Source organism: Thermobia domestica, chromosome 9 (genome assembly GCF_964235325.1).
Source record: "Thermobia domestica chromosome 9, izTheDome1.hap1.1, whole genome shotgun sequence".
Lineage (NCBI taxonomy): Eukaryota > Metazoa > Arthropoda > Insecta > Zygentoma > Lepismatidae > Thermobia > Thermobia domestica.
The window spans coordinates 81,245,762-81,270,350 of NC_137462.1; the positions used below are offsets into that span (position 1 = coordinate 81,245,762).

Here is a 24,589-nt window from a genome sequence, read left to right on the forward strand (position 1 = left end):
GTTTATGATGTTAGGCATTAATTTGTTCGGGTTGGTACTTCATTGTTTTTATTATTATTTTGTGTCTTGTATGCTTTTAAAACTTATTTTCTGCTTTATAGCGCTTATTTTTTGCCTTTTAGTGCTTTTTTCTACAGTTGGCTCCTATTCTTTTCTATATTAAGTACAAGAACAGACATTGCTATATATATATATATATATATATATATATGGGGGGTGTAGGTGTGTGTGTGTGTTTGTTCTACAAGGAAATGAAATCAAGTGCTTGATTCCCCTCCCCCTATTGACGAAATTCTGCGTACTTCACTGTGCATGAGGACTTACTTCAAACTACGTAGTGTTTGTTCAACTCAACTCTGCCGATTAATATGTACTAAAACTTTGGACAATAATATTGTAGAATTTAGTATTTAGACAATGTTATTAGTGAAATAATCTGCGTGGTCGATACAATTACCTATTGTCATAGATATACATATACAGGGTGGCCCAGAAGTAGGTATACCCCTTGCATTGATCAAGAATAACATTCTAACTTATGGGTTTATTTGCTTCGGCTGTTCCGGCCTTAAGGTATAAGTAAAAAGACATTAAGAACAAATAATAAAGAAGCTAGGTCTACCTGTTTGATAACAATAAGAAAAGATATTAAATACAGTGAGCAGATCAGTATGGGACTGTATACCTACTTTTGGGCCACCCTGTATATCTTGAAAATTATTTTATTATTAAAATATAAATTAAGCAGGCGCTGATAAGGGAGGGCACAACTCTTTGTAGAATTAAATCATAGTTAAGTGAGTTACGAGCTTTGATAGGAATTTTTTGGATTGCATAATTACATTTTATGGCGAGGATATGAAGGCATACTGTCCTAGGATGGTTCAGGTGTTCTGACATTTTTTTATATATATATACTGAAGTTAGAGACCTGCACGGGCCGGGCTTGGGCGGGCCGACACTGTTATTTCTTTGGGCCGGGCCGGGCTTGGGCTGGCCGACACTGATTTCTCTTCAGGTCGGGCCGGGCTGGGGCCGATCAGTTGCATTTCTTTAATAATTATTGACTTTCGTTAAACGATAATTGGAATAAAGCCAAACGTTGAAGAAGTGTGTCCGTGAAAAATGTTACGAAGAATGTAATAGCTATTTACAGTTTGTGTTGCTTAGCGGCTCCACTTTCACTATAGAGGATTGCAGGCATTATGCGGTAAATTGAGCTCTGAACTTGATCTTCACTGAACTCAAAATATAGAAAGAAGGGGTAGGAATGTTTTGCCTGTCGCTAAACAATATTGCCATCTTCAAATTTATGCTAAAAATCAATTAAGTTAGATTTTTGTTACAGGGAATGGAGTTTTTGTTCTCTCGATGACAGGCAAAGTTCTAGGAGGCAATGGTACCATTCGGGAGGCAAGCGTCAGGTCGTGAACAAGAGTTTAGAAAGTTTCTGAGGGTTAGGTCAAATTTAGTACTAAATTTTGAGAAAGATTCGGGCTCGAGCTAATTTTTTAAGAAAATTATCGGGCCGGGGTCGGGCCAAAAATTTTAAAATTTATCGGGCCCGGGCCGGGCTTGGGCCAAGAATTTTAAAAATCATATCGGGCCGGGCCGGGCTTGGGCCGAAAATCTCCAAAACTTTTCGGGCCCGGGCTGGGCCGGGCCTAGATACGTTCGGGTTGGATTGGGCTCGGGCCGAAAAATTCGGCCCGTGCAGGTCTCTAACTGAAGTTTACCAACCGTTAGTTAACGATGGGATAAGTGAATGTCGGAAAATAGTTCAGTGCAAAAAATGAAAAAAATGAAATCTTTGAGTTTTACGTCCCACGGTTATGCCGGTTAGGCTAAAGGAGACGGTGATGATGGGTAATGAATGAAATGGTGGAATGAAGAAAGTGGGAGGAAACGGGAGAACCCCGAGAAAACCCACGCACGCGGTGTTTGTCCACCACAAAGTTCACTTGGCGGGGGCTGGGATCGAACCCGGGACCCCAAGCACCAGAGGTGAAAGCTCTACCACTGAGCCACCGCGGCCCCAATAGTTCAGTGCAGTACCAAGGCTAGTGAAGAGGGAACTACTGCTTAAAGTGGGACCCAGTCCACTATTCGGGAGTATGCACCTCAAGCAGGTGCGGCCCTGGGACAACACGCATTACAGTTAATCGCGAAGTGCCATACTCATTATCACTATTAGTAAAGTAAAGGTTATTCGCTTTTCGGGACAGAGCAAGGCTAAAGGCCTAAGTGCTGCTGTGGAGGTAAAGGCTCTCACTTTCTTCACTTGATTAGGTTAAATAACAAATAATTACTTACGAATATTCTTTATTCTTACTATCATTTTTTACTGTAAATTTACAGGTGAACATTATTTCTTTTGTGTACACTTCAGGAGTAAAATCACAGAAGATACAAAGCCATAATTTTAAATTACAAAATTTAAATGTTTCTCATTAATATAAAGTCTAGTCTATGTGCAACAACTTCACTACGTACAAATATGCACATATACAAGTACTCACAGGCCATATACACACGAAAAATAACCACATACCACACAAAGAAATGCACTCTTGAAATCATTTCAAAAAAATATCAGCCTTCTCATTATATATTAAGTACAGGGAAAAAATGTAAAATTTGTCTTTGATATATTAAGTATGTCAAAGCAACGTAACCTAACGTTTATTTATACACATAAATACACTCAATATCACACTATTCCTTTTTTAATAGATATATCTATTTATACCGCAAGTATAAAACTGTTGTTCCTCCATTTCAGTGAAATCTCAAAGCAATGTATTGATTTTTTTTTTTTTTTTAAGTGTTCATATAGTCTTCATTTAGACTCTCAAAGGAGTAATCACTTCCATTTCAGTAAGGAGAATTAAAGTAATGAACACGGTGTATAGAACCAATAGGAAGATCCCATAACTTTTCGTAGCTCTGAATCCAACCAATGGGAATGCAATAAGTGAAGACACAAGGCTGATTCCTAAAAACAGAGCTAGCGTTGGACCCACTTTTCCATATGTGATCTGGAATCAAATAAGTGAATAAATAAAATTAATAATAAAAGTTTAATTAAATAACTTACTGTCTCGTATGTTGGATAGATCAAAATTCCCACTATTATTATCTTGTATTAGAACAACGCTATGAATGCAGTTTAATAGTTGTCTCCATGTACTGTTTCATTACCTAGAGATTTTGATGCAATAATCCAGACTACATTGAAAGCTTCAAGCTGAACGAGTTTAATTTCTTAACTCAAAGCTAGATATCAACTGAAAAAATAAATTTTAAAAATACAGCTAACAGCAAAAATCGTTAATAACGTTGTTAGTTGTAAAATCATTACAATCTCAAAAGGAAAAAAAATCTTAAATTTACTTAATACAACATTGGAATCGGTAGGAACAAAATATCTGATGTAAACTACCGTTATGTCAGAGTATGTTCTTAGCACATGTTCAAATATTCTGACAAAATATTTCTTCTCTTTCCATTATTTATTAAAAAATAAAAAATAAAAATACCGAAAATGGAAAACGAGTCTAACAAAATATTAGTGAAGCAACATATATTCAGTATTTTGGTAACTTACAGTAACGTTAAAATACGAATAATTATATTTTTCTTAGATAACATTTCGGCACCTTTATCAAGTCAAAATCGCCACATTTGCAAACTCATAATAAAACTTACACCAATCGTTAGTACTACTACGTTAGTGCTACAAGAACAACGTTAGTGCTACAAGAACAACGTTAGTGCTCCTACGTACGAAAATTATTAATAAATATTAATGGTGAATCTAGCTTGGCATCAAGCAATAATCACTATTTTTACAAGTAAGCTTTGCGGAAAACAAGAAGCATGTCAATCGTTAGTATTCACACGTACGGAAATTTATTAAGAAATTAAAATCGCCACTTTTACAAATAAGCTTTGCGGAGAACGAAAAGGGCGTCAATCGTTAGTGCTACGTTGGTGCTGGTTAGTAGTACAACCACAGCGTTAGTGCTCCAACGCGCAAAACGTAAACACATTAAAGTGGCGTCAAGTGCAACAATTTTACAAATAAGCTTTGGAAAGTACAAAATAGGTGTAAATTGTTAGTGCTACGTTAATGTTGGTTAGTGTTATAAACACAACGTTAGTCCTCTTATGTACGAGTTTTTAATAAATAAAAAAAGAGGGATTCAGCCTCACTTTTACTAATGAGCATTGCGAAAAATGAAAGTGGTATTGCTCGTTAGTGCTACTTAATGCTGGCTAGTGCTACAAGCACAATGTTAGTGCTGTCAGGCGTGGAAAATTATTAACAAATTAAAGATCGCCTATTTTACAAATAAGCTTTGGAAAGAACGACAGAGAGGTCTAATCGTTAGTGGTGGTTAGTGCTCCTACGCAGGGAAAGTTATTAATAATTTAAAATGGCGGTCAAACCACAATCGCCAGTTTTACAATCAAGTTATCTGGGTGCTAAGTTAGTGCTGATTAGTGCTACAGGTACAAGGTTAGTGCTATTACGTAGGGCACGTTACGTAGAGATTCTTTGTTGATGTCAACCAAAAATCGCCACTTTTTTTTTTTTTTACAATAAAGCTTTACAGAAAATGAAAAAGTGTTAATCGTTAGTGGTACGATAGTGCTAGTTAGTGCTACAAGCACATCATTAATGCTTCTACGTACAGAAAAATATTAACAAATTGAACTGGGATTCTAGCTTGAGGTCAAGCCAAAATCGCCACTTTTACAAATAACCTTTGGAAAGAACAAAAGAGATGTCAACCGTTAGTGCTACAAGCACAACATTAATGCTCCAACGTGTGGATAGTTATTAACAAATAAATATGGCGAAAATGGCTTGAAGTCAAGCCACAATGGACACTTTAATTTAATAATTTACCATACATAAAAGTAATAATTAACGTTTGCTTGTAGCACCAGCACTAACATATTTTTAATAGCTGAAGGGCTTTTCGTTTCCTGCAAAGCTTATTTGTAAAAATGGCAACTTTGGCTTCACATCAAGTATTGTCATATTACTTTCTTAAATACTTTTCTGTACGTTGTAATATCAACGTTTGCTTTTAGCACTAACCAACACTCAACTGACACCCTTTTCTTTTCCTGCTACATTTATTTGTAACTGTTGATTCAGGCCTGGCCACCACTATAATTTACTAATAAATTTACTAATAACTTTTCATACTTAGAAATACTAACATTGTGTCTGCAGCACTTACTAATGTAGCAACAATGATTGACACTTAGTTTGTTCTTCCTAAAGCTTACTTGAAAAGGTGGCGATTTCGGCTTAAAGTCAAACCAGGATGACTGTTATAATTTGTTAATAATTCCCTGTACATAGGAGTACTAATGTTGTGGTTGTAACACTAACATAACACTGACAACTGACACCCATTTCATTTTCCGCAAAGGTTATCTGTAGGAGTGGCCATTTTGGCTTGACGGCAAGCCAGGATCACCATTTTAATTTGTTAATACACTTCTATACGTAGGAGAGTAACGCTCAGTTTGTAGCACTAACCATCACTAACATAGCACCAATGACTCACACCCTCTTCGTTTTCCGCAAAGCTTATTTGTGAAATTTGAGATTTTGGCTAGGTATCAAGCCATGATCGCCACTATTATTTGTTAATAATTATCCGTATATACAAGCACTAACGTAGCACTGATCATTGGCACCCTTTTCTTTTTTTGCAAAGCTTATTTGTGGAAGTGGCCAGGTTTTGCGTGATGTCAACGCAGCATCCCCACATTAATTTAATAACTTTTCGTACATAGGGGTACTAACACTTAGCTTTTAGCTAACCAGCACTAACGTATCAGTAATGATTGACACCGTCTTCGTTTCCGGCAGTCTGTTTGTAAAAGTGGCGATTTTGGCTTGACGTCAAGCCGTAATTGCCACTTTAATTTCTTAATAACTTTTCGTATGTACGAGCACTAACACTGACGACTGACACTATTTTCATTTTCCGCAAAGCTTATTTGTACAGGTAGGCACTTTGGCTTGACGTCAAACCAGAATCGCCATATTAATTGCTTAATAACCTTTTGTGCGTATGAGTAGTATTGTAAAAAAAAAAAAACGTTTTCTTTCTGTGAAGTTTTTTCAATAAAAAACATCGTCTTTCTTCATGTTTTTTTCCTGGCAACTACTATTTATTGAGTTATGTTGCGGATTATTGAAATAATCAACAGAACTTGAGTCGAAGCCCTCGTAACTTACAAATCGTTTGTTTCTTTGTACCTATACGAGCAAAATTGTGTGATTATTCCTTTCGCATTTATTATGTTAGTGAAGATAAAGCAAACACACCTAAAAAATGGTAACCCTTTTTATAGAATTTAATATCGAACTTCAATCTCAACATATCAATTTGCAATTAAAATGCAACTAGCTTTTTTATCTTTATTGCTTGATTTTACTTTTACATTTTTTTTTTTTTTTACTTGTTTCCAACTTCAGTGATAAGGAACTTGTTTGTGACAAAGAAAAGACTAGCTATCCTATCAGAACTGTGATAACTAACTAAATGGAACATATGCTCGAGAATTGAGTTCTTGCATTTGACAACAAACAAGCAATTCATGTTGGGATTTATTTAACCATTTGCTTTAGCATTGTCCATGTGACCTTAAACTAATGCGACCTAAACATAAATTTATGAATGTAGTATTCAAATAGAAGGTCAGCTTAGTAAGTGTAAGTACCATCATCATGAAGTCTGTTTCCAACAAGAAATATTTAATTTAAATAATATACTTATGACAGATTTTGTCGAACCCTCCAAACATCTCCATGCAAATGCAGGTGCTGCACATATGGCAGAGCCGGCTGTGCATATAATATATATCTAGTCAACAAATTATTTATATATGATACTTAGAAAAATACTATTAGGCAAATTAGTATTAGTTTTTATCTTTAGACAAGTTATTTGAATTTTATACTGTTCGTGACATTATTTTTGCACTTATTAAACGCCTGATTTCACGAAGAAACAAAATTTCATTTCTATTTTTATTTCTTGGTTGATATTGATGAAAACTGCTGAAACCCGAATTGTAAGTAGGTATACTACTCATATAAATTGTAAAATATCTGTAGCGTATCAGTATCTAGCGTTTAATTTATGTTGCATTTTACAGTAATTACACCTACATAAAAATATTTCATACTTAAATAGACGTAAGATGAGTTACAAATGACTATTTGAAAAAAAAAACGAAATGTAGAAAAAACGAGAGCCGGTTTTTTTTTTTAAAAAAAACAACAACATACATTTCTGAAAAATACGAACGTTTTTTTTTTTCTATTTACAACACTACGTATGAGCACTAATGTTGTGCTTGTATCATTAACCAGCTACTAACATAGCACTAAGAATTGGAATTTTTTTTTTTAAATGATTTTGAGATGTAACGATTTTGACTTGATAAACGTCATTTCTGATGCAATATTATTTCTCAAGTAGCTAAAGCTTTTAAATTTTGAAAACACTCAATACTGTAAGGAATGGGGAATGTTGCGGAAATCTTTAACACTTCATTTAAAAATTTTTTCTGCTGTCTTCAGGTGAAGTTTACGTGGCAATACTGATTGTTTTGTCGTCCATTTTTAAGTAGAAACAAAATATCTAAAGATGCAAGCTTTTAACATGGAATCCAAATCACTTGAGCTCCCACCGGGTCACTCAGCACGAAGAGATTTATGATAACCATATTGTACGAGCAGAAATCAGAAAGTTCCCGGAAGTTCATTGTAACTATTTATTACCACAAGATAGGTACACGCTCACTTAATTGCCTTCCAAATAGCCTCCTTGAGAACACACGCATATCTTCCACCGCTCCTGTCATTGCTGGAAACAAAGCTGAAGGTCCTGTCTTGGTGTGTTCCGAAGTTCAGCCGTTGCGTTGGTATGAATGTCTTCTACGGTGACAAAACGGTTACCTTTGAGACCCTTTTGATCTTCGGGAAGAGCCAGAAATCCTCCTCTACCAGCCTCCCTACTCACCAGATTTAGCACCAGCGGATTTCTGGCTCTTCAAACAATGCGACGGCTGAACTTCGAAACATACCAAATAGGACTTTCAAGTTGTTCCCAGCAATGGCAGGAGCGGGGAAGAAGTGTGTGTGTGTGTGCGCTCAAGGAGCCTATTTTGAAGACAATTAAGGTTCTTCCCTACCTCTAAGTAGTTTGAAGCTGACCCATTAGATAGCGCACCCCTCGGCCAATAGAAGTATATTAGAAAATTGAAAAAAGATTGAAACACAATAACTATTTTATTTAAAGCAATAATAAAACCAAACTTAGAACATTGTCGTACCTCAACATTATCTAGTGCATTATCCGTGCAAAATTTTGATTTAGTCATTATTTCCAATGTTACAACCATTCATTGTTGAAAACGCGGAACACGATATCTCAGTAAGTAATTCACCAATGGATCTCAAATCACGCAGACGTATGTACTAGTACAATATCTAGTGCATTATCCGTGCAAAATCTTGATTTCCTAATTATTTCCATTGTTGTGAGCACTCCATTGTTGAAAACGCTGGACACGTGAATGTGTATCTATGTTGTGGCGATGAATACTTACAACGAAACTGCTTGAACTTTTTGATGCTCTTCGTGAAAATTCTTATAAAGAGACTTATAACAGATTAGAATTGTAAGCTCAATACAAAGCCAATTACTCGCTAATCATTCATTAATTGTGAACCGCTGTCACCTATATAACAGCAGTCAGAAGTAACTCTACTGGATTAGTATGTAGACATGTGTTCTAGAAAACTATTTATTTTGCAGGAAATAGGCCAAGTTAAATCCCACCAACTCGTAGAAAGTACTTACGTTAACTTTATGTTTACCACTTCGAACTGTGGCTACAGTAAAAGATATTCCAATTCCTAAAAGAGTATCTTAAAAATTGATTAAGGAAAACGAAAAGAAATTAGACAATTAATATATCAAATTTTCTTTATAGAAGGTTGCTTAAATTAAAAATATAAGTGCTCTTAAACGTGAAAGGGAACTACATTCAACGGATAATTTAAAATCACAAATCTTCCGAATTTCACTATTACGTTAACATCATATGATCTTTACATTCGACATTTGTCAGAATAAATGGCGTTGGCGTATAACCTAAAAGAAAAAAAAAAAAACCGGTGGATTTTTAACAACTGAATAACGCTTCACCACACTTAGATGTAGAATACTAAGCTTTAATTTTCTTTAAAACTTATTTTAATATGGTAAAAGGATACTGAATAATGGTCCACCGAAGCAGGCAGAGAATCCCATCTTCTCAAAACCTTGTCTTGCAATGGCTAGATCAGCTATGAAATCTGAAATTAAAAACAAAGGAAGGAATTAGTTATACATGTACAATATGGTGTCTTGCTTCCATCTTCAGTGGAAGTTTCACTGAATCAAATTTTGAAGATACAATTTGATCATATAGTTTTTGTTACTTTTGAGAATCAAAACAAGAAGTACATGTTTTTAATGTATGAGAGAAAGTCAATATCAATTTACACATTTCCATAATTACAAGTATTTTTGTGTTAGTCATATGACTTGATATTATGAATATATTTTGTTATAATCGGCCCTTATCACGTGATTTCTGGTGAAAGGTAACTGCGGCACTTTCAATTTACCAAGGAAGAACAAGGGCGTGATCCATTTCCTGTGATTCAAAGGTGTATCAGGGGCTGAAATGTATCGACAGTTTTCAGCGCAATATGAAAAGTGTTATCACGGCGTAGTTTGTATGAATAGATCGAGAAGTTCAGAGAGAATTGCCGGCTACCCATACGGAAGGAGTTGGATATTCAAGTACATCCACAACAGATAATATTGATGTATGAGTGCGCGTTATGGTTCTCAGCACAGTAGACAAGCGACTATACAAAGTGCCTAATCAATTGTAAATTAGCCATGTTTCTGCATAAGAGATTATTTAACAATATATTTCGTTCACGTAAAGTTCGTACGAAGTAAATTCTGAAACAACTAACCGAATACTACAAGCCAATCGTGTGCAGCTATCCATCAATGTTTGTTGGGTTGATACGCTGCTGCTGAGAGTGATGTCTTCTCGGAAGGAAGGGACGGGGAATGTGGCATGAATCTACCACTTTGAACCAGAAAGCAAACGCCAAAGCATGTAACGGAAACATCCTTCCTCGCCGGTCAAGAAGAAATTCAAAACACGTCGACCGAAAAAGCGATGCTGACAATTTTCTGGGACACAATAACCCAACACTGGAATTTACTTCTAAAGGAACATAATGGACAACATTGCAAATTGTATATTGAGGCTCTAACTAATGCTTATTGGTTCAATGCCACGTTCACAAGAGCTCTCCTTTGACTCTTGCCCTTAGCCAACTGTATCCAGTTTCTACTTCGTATTCCCATTCCTGCTAGATCCACCTTCATATTGTCCTCTCATCTGAGGCTAGTTCAGGGCCGTCGCGTGCGTTGTAAGCGCCCAGAGCAGGGAGTAATCTACACCCCCCAATACCCCCTGACACCCCTCCAAATTTCTTTACACACACCCCTGGATGGAAAAGGAATACTCCCCCAAATCCAATTATATCAATCAGTATCATATAGGTTATTTATTACATCAAGTTATAAAGGTTTAGCGTTTAGGAAAGAAGGCAATATTCGTATTTATTTATTTCACTTCAAAATACTAAGCGACCTCGTTCTCTTGTACGGCTTCGAGGAACCACATGACCTCATTGTTTCAGGCGGTGTTTCGATTGAAACAATTGACAAAACAGACCGCTGATACCTACCCTCCTGGACTCCGCGGTCATTTCTGAGAAAAGAGATTGATGGACAAATTCAGATGATTGAAATTGGCAACGTCTTGAGCGGTCATTCACCTACCTCCTCCTGAATAAGGAAAAATGTGACAATATAGTAATAAGCCTATACGAGATTCAGTTGGCAAGTGCTACTCTGCAACAGGCTCGCAACCAAAGGAGGCTAGGGAGGGCCTGGCCCTTCCTAAATTTTTCAATGCACAATTTAGATATTTGTAAGAGAATTTGTAATGGCTTTATCCCTCCTAACATATTCATGGCTCCCCAAAGCTCTGTGGCTGGTTTCGAGCCTGCTCTGCAAATGGTGTATCAACGGACGGGCGTTAGAAGGGTGTAGTCAAAACGTTTTTAGAAATGAAAAGATCGATCGAAGTACTAATTATATATACTTTAGACTGTCTAGTGTTATGGAGTAACGCATTTGGTGCTAGCTTAATTTTTTGTAAAGTATATTTTTATTCACGTAAATTATTGAGCGGAACAGGGCTCATAGCGAGTCACTTTTTTTAAAACTAAAATTTACTTTTTTCAAGTTGGTCACTAAAAGTTACTTTTTTGAGGAGTAAAGTGACTTTTTCGTGTGATTTATGTTTTGCATTGGCATTTTTCTAAGAAAAATATAAACACAGAAATGGAAAAAGGCAGAAACTTGTTACTCATTACTCTTCTGAAAGCTTCAGTACTTGCTGCCACATATGAAACAGTCAGCTTTATTCTCACTTCAGCTTTTATTCTTTATAAAGCACAGTGGACGGTTGGTGGATACTTAAGCTCTCAAGGTGGGGTTGAGATCCCTTCTGTGTCTATTCTTTCTTCTATCGTAATAATCTTTTAGTTTTCTCTCGTAATAGTTAACGCTCCGTTCAACGTTGTGTGTGTGTGTGTGTTTATGTGGTTCATCATGTTCGTGTTATGCTTCTTGTATGTTCTTCTTAAGAGTAGGTGATGAATTTGAATATTTCACGTTTTTGAGAACTCTTAATGCGAAGTTAAATATTATGTCTGGGATGAAGAAATTCGGCAATAGGCCAGAACTGGTTCCACTTACTCAAAACCTTTTTACATCTGGTAAGTCTGCTTACAGTTACCACAAAGCATACTTTGAAAACTTAAGAAAGGAGGAAGCTCAAAAAGAAGAAGTAAAGAAGAAACAAAACAACAAACAAAGAGAGAGGTGATGGAGAAATTGACAAAAGAAAAAAGGGGCATGATGAGATTTTGGTCACCTTTTCGTGTGCTTTTGGCCATTTTTGGTCACTTTTCAACTATTTACAAGAAACCAGACCACTATGAGCCCTGGGATTATAAAAATTAGGGTATATTAAAGGAGACAAAACAAAAAGATGCAAAATATTTGTAAATTGAAAAACTGGATTTCTGGAAAACAACTAAATCAATGAATAATTTTATTTATTTCAATTTTATTTCATTATTTAATAATATTCAGAGCGAATAACGTAGCCAGGAAGGGGCAGGAACAGAGATTATGAGATCGAATAATATTACAACAATTAACGTTAACAACATGGTTAGAATATTAAAATAATGAAATTGAAACTATGTACAGTAATAACTACTAAACGAATGTGATTTCAGCATGGGACGAGGGAATTTTTTCCCAATTAATATTTTGGAAAAAAATCACCCGTTAAAGCTTGCTGGGGGCGAATAAATTGAAATAATAGAATTTTGCAAAATAATTACAATAATTCGTATGTAATCAATTCACATGTAATTACTGGGTGAAATAGTGGAGGTTAATTCCTAATACAACAAAACCTTTCTTAACGGGCATCTCTCAATAGTGGACATCTTCATAAGAGGACAAACTTTCTTATTCTTCCATGCCATAAATATGTGTGATGTAGTGTTATGAGAAAGAACTTTTCCTTTTAGAGACACCTCTCATTTACGGACAAATAATCGCTTTCACCGATGTCCGTTTTGAGAGGTTTCACTGCATTACTTAGTTTAATAATAATAATAAATGTTCAAATGTGTGAACTTACTTTATTGAACCTACCACTGCGAAAAGCTGATGATATTATTATTATTATTATTATTATTATTATTATTATTATTATTATTATTATTATTATTATTATTAGTAGTAGTAGTAGTAGTAGTAGTAGTAGTAGTAGTAGTAATAGTAATAGTAGTAGTAGTAGTAGTAGTATTGCAATAGTTGCATAACAAAATACAGTGAAACCTCTCAATAACGGACACCAATGGGACATGAATTTTTGTCCGTTACTGAGAGGTGTCCGTTACAGAGAGGTTACAGTAATTTAATTTCTCGCAACGGTAATTGTATGGAGTAATATACAGTAGATATATTATGTATGAGCGTAAATACGTAAAATTCAATATGAAAATACTCTATTTGTACGTATTTGAATTACTGGAAGGGGTGAAGGAGAAATTAATTTATGTTAAATAGTATTATTGCTGGGTGATGTGTTAATATATGAAAAGGCAAGTTATTGGGAGTGCATATGTTTGTTGACTCAGCCCCAATCGCAAAGAATATCCTCTTAGAGAAAGTTGCTTTACTAAGAATGTAAGAGAGGAAACATTGTTCGTTGAAAATGTTATTGTAAAACAAACAACGTTTGTTTTGTTATCTATGAAATCGTCGAAAGGATGCAAGGTCCAGAGGAAAAAGGACTAAATTTGTTAGGGAAGGGAAGATCTTTCGTATAAAATTCTTGGCCATACGACTGACCCTGTATGAGTGTTATAGCTTATTGAAGGTTTTCTAGAATTTCCCCCAGAAAGCAATTTATTGAGGGCAGAATAAAAGAATTTGAAGTTCAGCTTGAAGGTGTTCTGTTTGATGGTTCACCGGTCTAGACTCATGATAGATACTCTTGTGGGGAAAATACTTTTGCCTCCTGTAATATATCGCAGAATCGAGAAAAATTCTTGTCCGTTATGAAGAGGTTATTGAAACGTTTGGGGGAAGAAAGGACTGCCCGCGTCCGTATCTGAGAGTGTCCGTAAAAGGGAGGGTTTTGTTCCATAAGAGAACATATATTTTTGCCGGGACAAAAAAATCTGTCCGTATTATAGAGGTGTCCGTTATTGAGAGGTGTGCGTTATTGAGAGGTGTCCGTTAAGGGAGGTTTCACTGTATACTGTTTTCTTGTTTGAGTTTGTTTAAAAATTATATCATTATTCTGAGAGTACACCCTCCCTTTCATTTTGAACTCCCCCAAGTAAAAATTTCTGGCGTACTTACTGGCCCAGAGCGAGAATTCCCAGGACCCCCCCCCCAGTGTGTTATGAAAAACAACCAGAGTTTATTCTGTACTCTTAGATTTAAATATGGAATGTAAGATAAAAGAAGTTGGTATTATGTCAATTTTTTAAAGTGAATGGAAAATGATTTTAAAAAAATATATGTTTGTTGGACACAACAACGATGTGTGTTGTTCACATTCTAATGGCTGACAAGGACGTAGCCAGGATTTAGATTCGCGTACACCAGGAAAGGGAATCTGGGAGTACCCCAATCCCCAAGTACACGAGGTCTGGCAGTACCCGTCGAAACTTTGTGTAAAAATTAAGCCTTAAAATTGCATTGTAATGCCTATTTGAAAGCCGTTTTGAATTTAAACAATATAGGATAGCCTAAATTTCAATGTTATAAAGATTTCTTTTTCCATTTTAGTGGGGAGAAACCCCTGAGTCCCCACCATGGCTACGTTCCTGATAGTTAATAAACACAGTTGTTTTATGAGGTTAGTATAGAATTGAAGGACTGAACAGATATTTATTCTGTTATTGATTGGAAAGTACGTGCGAAGTTGTATTTGTGATGCTAACCTGTTATCAAGTAATGCCAAAATAAGCAGATAATTATAGTATTGCAGTTATTGTGGTATTACTTGAGCATTTCTTGGACGAAATAGGAATAAAGAAATGTTATTGAATTCTACTGAAGTTTCTTCAGTTTGTACCAAACTGTCATATGGATAAGAAAAGTAAGTAGTAGCAGATCTCGATCAGTTTTCCAAGATAAAAACTCTTCTCACAGTTCCAGTTGAATAATCCTAGATGATGATGTACATTACCAGTAATTTTACTTAGCTGTTGCCTGATTATTATTAAAATATCTGAATTAGCATCATTTTTTAAAAAATGTCATTTACCAACAATCTGAATTTCTTGAATTTTGTTGATTTGTCGTCCCGGCGCCCCCCTGATCGCGACGGCCCTGGGCTAGTCTTCCTAATGATCGTTTTCTGATTGGATTTCCAATTAAAACTTTACACTATTCCTACTTTTTTCCATTCCTGTTACATAACCTGCCCATCTGAGTCTCCTAGACTTGATGATCCTAGCAATGTTTGGTAAATTGTTTAAATTATGAAGTTCCTTGATGTGAAGATTCCGCCATTCCCCATTCCCGTTCCTCTTGGACTGAATATTCGTCTCTGGAGAGATTATTGAGCTAAGGATAATGAGAGAGAGAGATCATTGGGACTTCGTGTATATAATAAACTAAAGTTTGTAATTTCAAACCAAACGCCGAAATCTATTGCCGAAAGGTGTGTCATTACATGATAAACCAGCCGTTATATCACATTTCATACTATTAATACGCTTCAAAACTTGGTTTAGAGATATTGGAGCATCACACACACACAGTCCGGATCTCGCATCGTCGGATTACCATCTGTTTGGTGCACTTGCAAATTGCTTCGCTCACTTGATTCACTCCAGATCAACAGTTAAAGGATGTGATGCATATATTTCTGAGATATTTTGTTGTTCTTGCTATTGTGGTATATATCATGCTTGTAGAACGCTGGAATAAATTCATTCATTGTAAAGCAAGAAGACTACATTGAAAATAATAAAGCAATTGTGTGTTCTTCCTCTTGTTCTAATAAAAGATAAAAATAGAATAAGAATAATGATAACAATTTATACCTATAAGCTTAGACTCATTCGAAGAGAGAAAGAATACTTAATTACATAAAGTTACATAATAAAACTAGTCGCTTATTAACTATATTGCTTATTTAAGTATACAAACAACTTGAATTTTATACATTTTCCCATTTTTCAAAATGTTGAGATAAATGTGACATATAGAACGCTACAAGTTAAAGGTATCAAGGACTACCCTTTACACCATGCTCCTACATGCTAAAGGATATAGATTAGTTCAAGTGAACTGACTGCAGGAACATCTAGAAAATCTGCGCACACAATATCATCAACTACAACTTTATATGTGCTGGAATCGAACCTATGGACTCTTCAGATTAAAATTAATTCCTCTACTACTAATCAACCAAGCTCCAGTACTTAGGGTTAGAATTAAGAATTATATTCCTGGGATTTCGGTACCTAATGCCATGTTAGTCTGTCACGTATGAGGGATGACGTCCCTCGACGATCACACTACCAAAGAAATTGTGGAGGAAGCAAGGCATAGGAAAGGAAGGTAGCGATCTGGGATCATCGTGGGATTTGCCTGGTGCGAATGAGAAATCAACAGGAAAATCTCACTGAAGATGGCTGACTTGAAAAAGCTTTTACACTTGTCCCTACCGGGAATCGAACCAGGGAACGCTCGGATCAAAGGACCGGAGCTTCGTGGTCAAGCGTTAGCGACTACACTACGCGATATTGCAAGCCTAACAACTAGATCTCTGATCCCGATAATTGGAGCGAAGCTCCTCTTTACTTGATTTAGGCAATCGTTTGTAGCAACTACACTACGCGATATTGCAAGCCTAACAACTAGATCTCTGATCCTGATAATTGGAGCGAAGCTTCTCTTTACTTGATTTAGGCAATCGTTTGTAGCAACTACACTACGCGATATTGCAAGCCTAACAACTAGATCTCTGATCCCGATAATTGGAGCGAAGCTCCTCTTTACTTGATTTAGGCAATCGTTTGTAGCAACTACACTACGCGATATTGCAAGCCTAACAACTAGATCTCTGATCCTGATAATTGGAGCGAAGCTTCTCTTTACTTGATTTAGGCAATCGTTTGTAGCAACTACACTACGCGATATTGCAAGCCTAACAACTAGATCTCTGATCCCGATAATTGGAGCGAAGCTCCTCTTTACTTGATTTAGGCAATCGTTTGTAGCAACTACACTACGCGATATTGCAAGCCTAACAACTAGATCTCTGATTCTGATAATTGGAGCGAAGCTCCTCTTTACTTGATTTAGACAATCGTTTGTAGCAACTACACTACGCGATATTGCAAGCCTAACAACTAGATCTCTGATCCCGACAATTGGAGCGAAGCTCCTCTTTACTTGATTTAGGCAATCGTTTGTAGCAACTACACTACGCGATATTGCAAGCCTAACAACTAGATCTCTGATCCCGATAATTGGAGCGAAGCTCCTCTTTACTTGACTTAAGCATTCGTTTGCCTGGATACTCCTCCGAGATGCCCCTGAACCGTTCTTAATCAAATTTGACATGGTGATTCGACAGCGTGCACTGAGTGTCATAAGGGGTCGTATATCCCGATTCGACATACCATTGAGGAATAATCACCGAAAAACAGGATGCCCATACACTTAACCTTGGAAAAGCATTTTGCTCGGGAATTCTCATTGTAAACAATGCAAAATAGAATTTTCAGCATTAGAAATACGGCGATGTTCTGCGAACACAATTTTTCAAAGCCATCATCCTTTTTGTGAAATGCCAAATTCAACTATTTTATTTACGAAAACTACTGATGCACTAAAACATTCTATAAATAATTAATAAAGATTTATAATCCATACCTAGCTACCTCCATGCATGCCTACCGCTTCGCTCCAAATTTGCCATTATTCCATACCTAGCTATTTCGTATTATTTTAGAAGCTTTTTAGTAAACTTACATAATCCTCCACCTCAACCAATAATTAAACTCCACAAAATTACTTGCATTCAGATCCTCTTCTCAAAGTAAGGAAAGTAATTACTAAATGCCCACTTGAAAAAAATATTTTTCTATCTTTTATAGATTCTCAATGACGCGTAGTGTACCATGAAAGGATTAAAGATGTATGCTCTATTATTACTTCGAAGGAAAATTGTGTGAGTAATCTTACCTATGGTTTCTCCGATTGAGAGACCATAAAATTTTTCTGGGTTTTAAATAAGAAAAACGTTACAGCTACGCGAATATCGACGTGTCGTACATACACCCTTGGAGAAACTTTTATTCTCTCTGTCTTTTTTTCACGGGAGAAGAAAAAGAAGTAGTAAAGGGCTTCCAGCAGCAAATAAAATCAATCGACTCTCGTCCAGTCTCTTTAAAGTTGCACTGTCAGAATAGTTACAAATATTTCGTAAAATATAATGCGTATTCGTCAATAATAATATACAGGAAAGTTTAATCTAGCAACTAACGTTATCTGAAGACTAAGTAAGTAAAAGGCTATGAGTCATAAATAACAAACACAATACAACTGCGATTATCCAAGGTAGCAATGATCTTAAAATAACTTGAGAACATCAGAGATGACGTGAGTCAATGAAAACTTGACCCATGACCCACTGACCCACCACCTACCGTGACCCACGACTCACTGGACCCACTCTGACTCACCACCCACCATGACCCACTGTGACCCACCTTCCACCAAAACCCATCGTCGTCAACTTTGACCCATGATCCACGCCCTCCGTTCTACTGGATAAAGAGTTTACACTTGTAATAAAACAAGGCTGTGAAATTATCACTAATCGGAGTTTGAATTTCCACGGTGAATAGCTCAAGCACCGCTCTGTTAACAATACCGGTGGATCTGACCTTTATGATATAAAATGGTAAAGTTTTTATCATGGAATAAATTACGATAAATTTCAATTTAATTATTATCAAATATAGCCCCTAATTATTTCCTTGTTGAATTACAGATACTTTTCAGTGGAAAATAGGATGAAATTTGAAAGTATCAACTCAAGATAAACTAGGCCAACATAAAGAAAGAAAGAAAGAAAGAAAGAACAGTGTAAAATTCTACTATCTCTCGAAAGCCAAGTAGTAGACGGCCCTATTGCTATTATATGGCGACAAATATTAATATCCAAAAGTCAGTGAGATTTTTTTTTTTTTTTACTTAGATATACTCATCTCAGGTAAGTAAATAGAAACAAATGAAAAAAAAAAAAGATGAAAAGTGGAGGCCTTGAAAATAATATGTAGACAAATTCACCACTGTTTTAGAAGGTTCTGTATAAAATGCACTGAGCAGAGTGGGTCATGTCCTGTTGACCCACGACTCCCTGATACACTCTCAAATCTTGATCCACCTGACTCACTTTACCTATGAACCACTGACCCACTCCATCTATGAAAATATAAAACGGAATACCGTTTAATGGGCCGGACATTGCCTTTTTGCTTGTTATATATAATTTTCTAAACTACAAGATTATTTCCCGTGAACTAAGAACTGTTCAAGCAGTGAGGTTTGATGTATTCTGACTTTTTTTTTTCGAAGTATTGTACTTTCTTTAACACTGGTTATCAAATGCAAAAATTTATTCTCAATTAAAAAAAAAAAACTTCTACCATCTCTCTCCTTATTAATTGTTATATGTAATTTTTTTTAAACAATTTTCTTTACTTTAGAATTTAGAGAGTTGTAGCTTGCTATTTATACGATACGAAAGAAAAGTTGAATTGCATTGCATCCTCTCCAAAATGAAGACTCTACAGGTGAAAATATATTTGGAAAAGAAAACAATCTCGAATGCCATTTTTGCAAGATGAATGAGTGAAAGGATGTCAACTGTTACTTTTGGTTTTTGGAATCCGTATTTAAAGAAAAAGAAAAAAAGAAAGAAAAAAAGAAAAGAAAAGAAAAATCGAAATTAGAAATGCTCGTCTTAGTTTGGACAAAAGTCATTTTGTTTTTGATTTTCATCATTATTTTTATTGCTTGCTATTGGATTACAAATCCATCGGAATACCTTTAACGATTAAGGCTTGGATTTCTATAACATGTCAGATTTTTTTCTCTGGCATCTTTATACATGTCTAACTATAAACACATTTATGACGCTCATGAATTCGAGAATACAATTTTTCTTCGTCATATAAATGAATACTATTTGAACCAGATTTTAGCTTCAAGTCATATTTGGGCTTAGTTAAATACCACAAGAGCAGAGTGCAGAAAAACATAACAAGTAATACAATAACTGACTGAAACTTGCGGAATACGCCATCTTGGGAGAGAATATCTCGAATCGAACGCTACAATCGAGAGCATGCTCGAATCAACATGCGACATATGGGAGGGCATCTCTAGCTCTTTATATTATCTCAATGCTAGTATCCCATCAGTTTCCAGTGGTTTTATGTTAATCTATTGTTGTTTGCCTTCTTCTGACAGTGAATCAAATACTGCTGGTAATTATGCTACCACACTTTCCATTATCTTTTAAATCTAATCTTTTGAACTTGAAATTATTAACATATCCTAAGTATGTTAAGTATACATATTAGAAATTCTATCTGAAACGTCTTATTGTGAAACCATAAATTTAAAAAAAAAAAAAAAAAACTGTGACTTTCTGTCCCTGATGTCTGAGTAATAAACTGCCGTAAGTATTCGTATTTAGTTAAGTTTCATATACAATACTTACTTTCGGTACCAATCTTTCCTTGGTACCATGAACATTACAACTGGAAAATTAGAAAATTCTTATTTGAAAAGGGGAAAATCTTATTGCTATCTGTTGGAAATATGGAGGAGGAAAGAGAGAGAGATTTCCCCTCGGATTGGTTCAATATTTACCTATATACAGTCAAAAAAAAAAAAAAAAAAGACGCATTGACGACATATTGTCGTGAGAACTGAAAACATGTAAGGAACAGGAAGTTTTAAAATATGTTTTTTTACACTGTGAGAACAGTTGCAGTTACGCTATAGAACTACCGAGATACAACAGAAGGGATAAGAGGGTCGGGGGAGAAAAGGGGAAAGAAGAGAGTAAGTATCTGTCATGGACATGATCCTTGAATATTTCACCCCGTGACTTTTACGCTCAGTTAGAAGATCAATAAACTCCACAAAAAAGGAAAGAAAGAAAAGAAAAGAGAAAGAAAGTAAAGGAAAAAATTAGCAACTTTTCTTTCCTATCGCCAGTTGCCTTGCCATTCCTCTCTCTCTCTCTCTCTCTCTCTCTCTCTTCAACCATCCAACGAACTTCCCCACTTATTACATTCAGTGAATTGAGAGAAGTCAGTCCCTGCTCTCCTGCCTTTTTTTTTTCAGTTGACGATGTAACATCATCCTCCTTCCCTCCCTGTAACCCGCTTCTTTCTGGATATTATATTTTCGTTAAGGGAGCAAGAGGGATTGATTTTGGTAGGGAGAAAAGTAGGCTGAAGAGACACACATACAGAGAGAGAACGTACATACGTAGAATATTTTCGGTGGCAGGCAGTACCTCGTCAAGTGGAAGACTTGAAGAACCAACTGAGTGGATCAAGCCAAGGACTCTACTGACTCGTAGTACGAGAAAACTCACATTACATCACTACTATAACACAATATTTGATATCCTCCCTCACACGCCACTTCTCGTAAAAACAAGATCTCCCCATCTCTTGTGTCTTTTATAACAGTATAACGGGGTCCTACATGTACTGTTCTCCATAAATCTCTGAAGCTTGAAAGGAAAAGCATTTTCTACGCACATTATACGCGATGCGTACCCAGATCGATCTACGCAATTTTCCCTTCCTTCACCGCAATATTTCTTCGGTTGCTCGATAACGCTTTCAGTAACTTCCCAAATAAATGTTTTATCCTTACTGCAGCTCTGCCGCAATATCATATTTCAATTACCCCATTCAAAAAAAAAAAAAAAAAAAAAAAGTTATTAGATATGCACGTTTCGGAGCGTAAATGCTTGTTAAGTTTTCGAAATTTCTACATATTCTATTTACAAATCAGGAATACTTTACTCAAATATTCGAGTAACAATAATTTCAAATTCAAATGATTTATTCGAATAACAAACATTTTTTTTTTTTTAAAATAATTATCATATTAACCTGCCTCTGGTATGATGCACTATATGCTCATAGACAGTAGAGTTGGATCGGATCCAACCCAGTGATGTTTGAAATAATAATAATAATAATAATAAAAAGAAGTCGGAAACAATAGTACTTTTAAGGGAAACGTATATGGATTTTAATAATTTATTATACATATAATAAACCCTACTTCCTTCAAACCAGAAAAGATACACAACATACTTAAAAAAAAAGAAAGAAAGAAAGAAAGAAAGAAATATTGGGTCAAAGAAAAGTAAGTAATGGTACGTTCGTGGGTCGGATCCAACCCAGACTATACTATTATATAAAGGTTAATAATGAACAAAACCAGTTCGAATAAATATGTCATTAGAATAATTATACATTGTTCGAGTAAGTACTACAATAAGGAATAAAGTAACTGAAGAATTACCTACAATAGAATAATTAATAAAGACTAGAGTAACATGTTGTTCCATGAATTCCTAGAAGTCACGAAAAACTGGGGAAATAAGAACAAGTAATTATCGGAGTAAAAGCAATTGTTTTGAAAAATAATCAAAACATATAACAATTGTACGAAGAATTATTAGGAAAAATAAACCACTGTTCAAAGAGTTACTAGAATATCTAACAACTATACAAAGAATTATTAGAATGACTAATAATTATCGAAATAAGAACCCACGTGATCAGAGAATTAAGGGGTAAATAAACAACTGTTAGAGAAATTATTAGTAATAACGAGCAATTGTTAGGAAAATTACTAGAACGACGAATACTTACAGGAATAACTAGCAAGTATTCCTTTAGAAGTTTGCAAGAAGTATCAAAATAACAAACAGTAGCTGAAAATTATAATACGAATAACACAAAAGAATTACTAGAATAACAGATAACTGTCCGAAAAGTTATTAGAAAAGCAACTGTTTGAAGCAATATTAAAATAACTAATAATAATAGATATAACGAATTAGAAAGATTATTAGAATATCGAAAAGTTATGGGGAGAAACTAACAACTATTCGAAGAATTATTAAGGTTAAATAATTATAAAAATAATCAACAATCATTAAAAGATTGATAAGAATAAAAAAAAATCATTGAATGATCTTAAAGTATAACTTTCATCATTATAATATTAAGTACGTGGACTCAATTGTACGAATTCAGCCTTCTAGAAAAGCTAATTCCCTACCTAGGAGTAGTGTTGTAAATTAAAAAAAAGTTCGTATTTATTCTGAAATGTACGTTTTCTTTTAAGAAAAAAGCATTACCTCTCGTTTTTTCTCAAGTTTTTTTAAAGAGTCATTTGTAATATATCTAACGTCTATTTAATTAAAAAGAATTTTTATGTAGGTAATTACTATAAAAATGCAACATAAATTAAACGCCAGATACTGGTACGGTACAAATCTATTACAATATATATGAGTAGGATACCTACTAATAATCCGGGTTTCAGCAGTGTTTCACCAATATCAACCAAAAAATAAAAGTATAAATGAAAAAAAAAAATCGTGAAAGTAGGCCTTTAATAAGTACGAAAATAATATCACGTACAGTATAAAATGCAAATAACTTGTCTAAAGGTAACAACTAATACTAATTTGCCTACTACTATTTTTCTAAATGTCTCACACAAATAATTTGTCGACTAGATACATAAGATATGCAGGGCCGGCTGTATGTGCAACACGTGCATTTGCACGGAGCGTAAAGTTTCCAGGGGCGGTAAAATCTGTTATAAGCAGGACCCGGATCTTGTTGACAAGTCAACTTTTTTCTGTTACGCATAGAACAAGGCAAATTCAAATAAAAACGTTATCCATCAACTCTAGGTCTAAAAATATAGTTTTTTAGGGTCAACTTTTGGTCACTTTTTGCCATTTTGAAATTTCAGGTAATTTTTAAATATTTTATGGTAACTTTTAGGTCACTTATGGTCTTTTTATTCTTTTTTTCTACATAAGGAAATCTTTAAATGAACAAGGTTTACGAATGTGGAAAAGATGAAGTTGAATAATCTCTTTTCTTGCTTCCTGACTATTGGGGTGGAAAAACTGCATTCTTAACAAGCTAATGAAAATTAAGCTGTAGCTGGTTAACGAAAGGCGAGGGTTGGTAGGTGGCCAAACAGATAGTTTTGGGTTGTTGACCACAAAGGATGTGATCACGTGAATAACTAAAAATGGATTAGAAGGCGTACAAGGATTTTAAACAGGTTTCTATCTATTATTTTCATGTAGTCTACACTTGCGAACTTTTATTGTTGCGAGTGAATTGACGCTTTCAATAATTACAATGCCGTACAATGTACTGATCAATAGAAATAAATGATCAATGGACTGCAACTAAGTGAAACAATACTTTTTGAATATGAGTGAGAAATGTTAACTAACAATCCAATGGAGAACTTTCATTAGACTGTTCACATAACTGTACATGATAAACAAAATAGTTTGATGAAAATATTTTTATATTTAAGCACTATTCCTCAAAGCATAAGAATAAAATATTAAGTTATAATGCACAGTTAAACTTTTAGAGAAACATCAAAATTAACATATTTAAACCAGCAAACAGTAAAAATTAAACATAATTTTGGTACTATATAAACCGACAATTGTAGAAACGAAGGATAACACATGATGA

General features: G+C 35.1%; 1 protein-coding gene across 2 annotated transcripts in view; it reads right to left on the reverse strand.

Moving 5' to 3' along the window:
• Positions 1–2,305: 2,305 nt before the first annotated feature.
• Positions 2,306–24,589, reverse strand: part of LOC145694783 (mitochondrial sodium/calcium exchanger protein-like) — a 177,142-nt gene continuing 154,858 nt past the window's right edge. For both annotated transcript variants that reach the window (XM_081771418.1, XM_081771417.1), the window contains exons 13-15: positions 9,320–9,400; positions 8,904–8,971; positions 2,306–3,038 (exon numbers count right to left, since the gene is read on the reverse strand). In XM_081771418.1, coding sequence (XP_081627544.1) covers positions 2,844–3,038; positions 8,904–8,971; positions 9,320–9,400 — 344 coding nt within the window. In that variant the 3' untranslated portion in view covers positions 2,306–2,843. The remainder of the gene's footprint in view (positions 3,039–8,903; positions 8,972–9,319; positions 9,401–24,589) is intronic.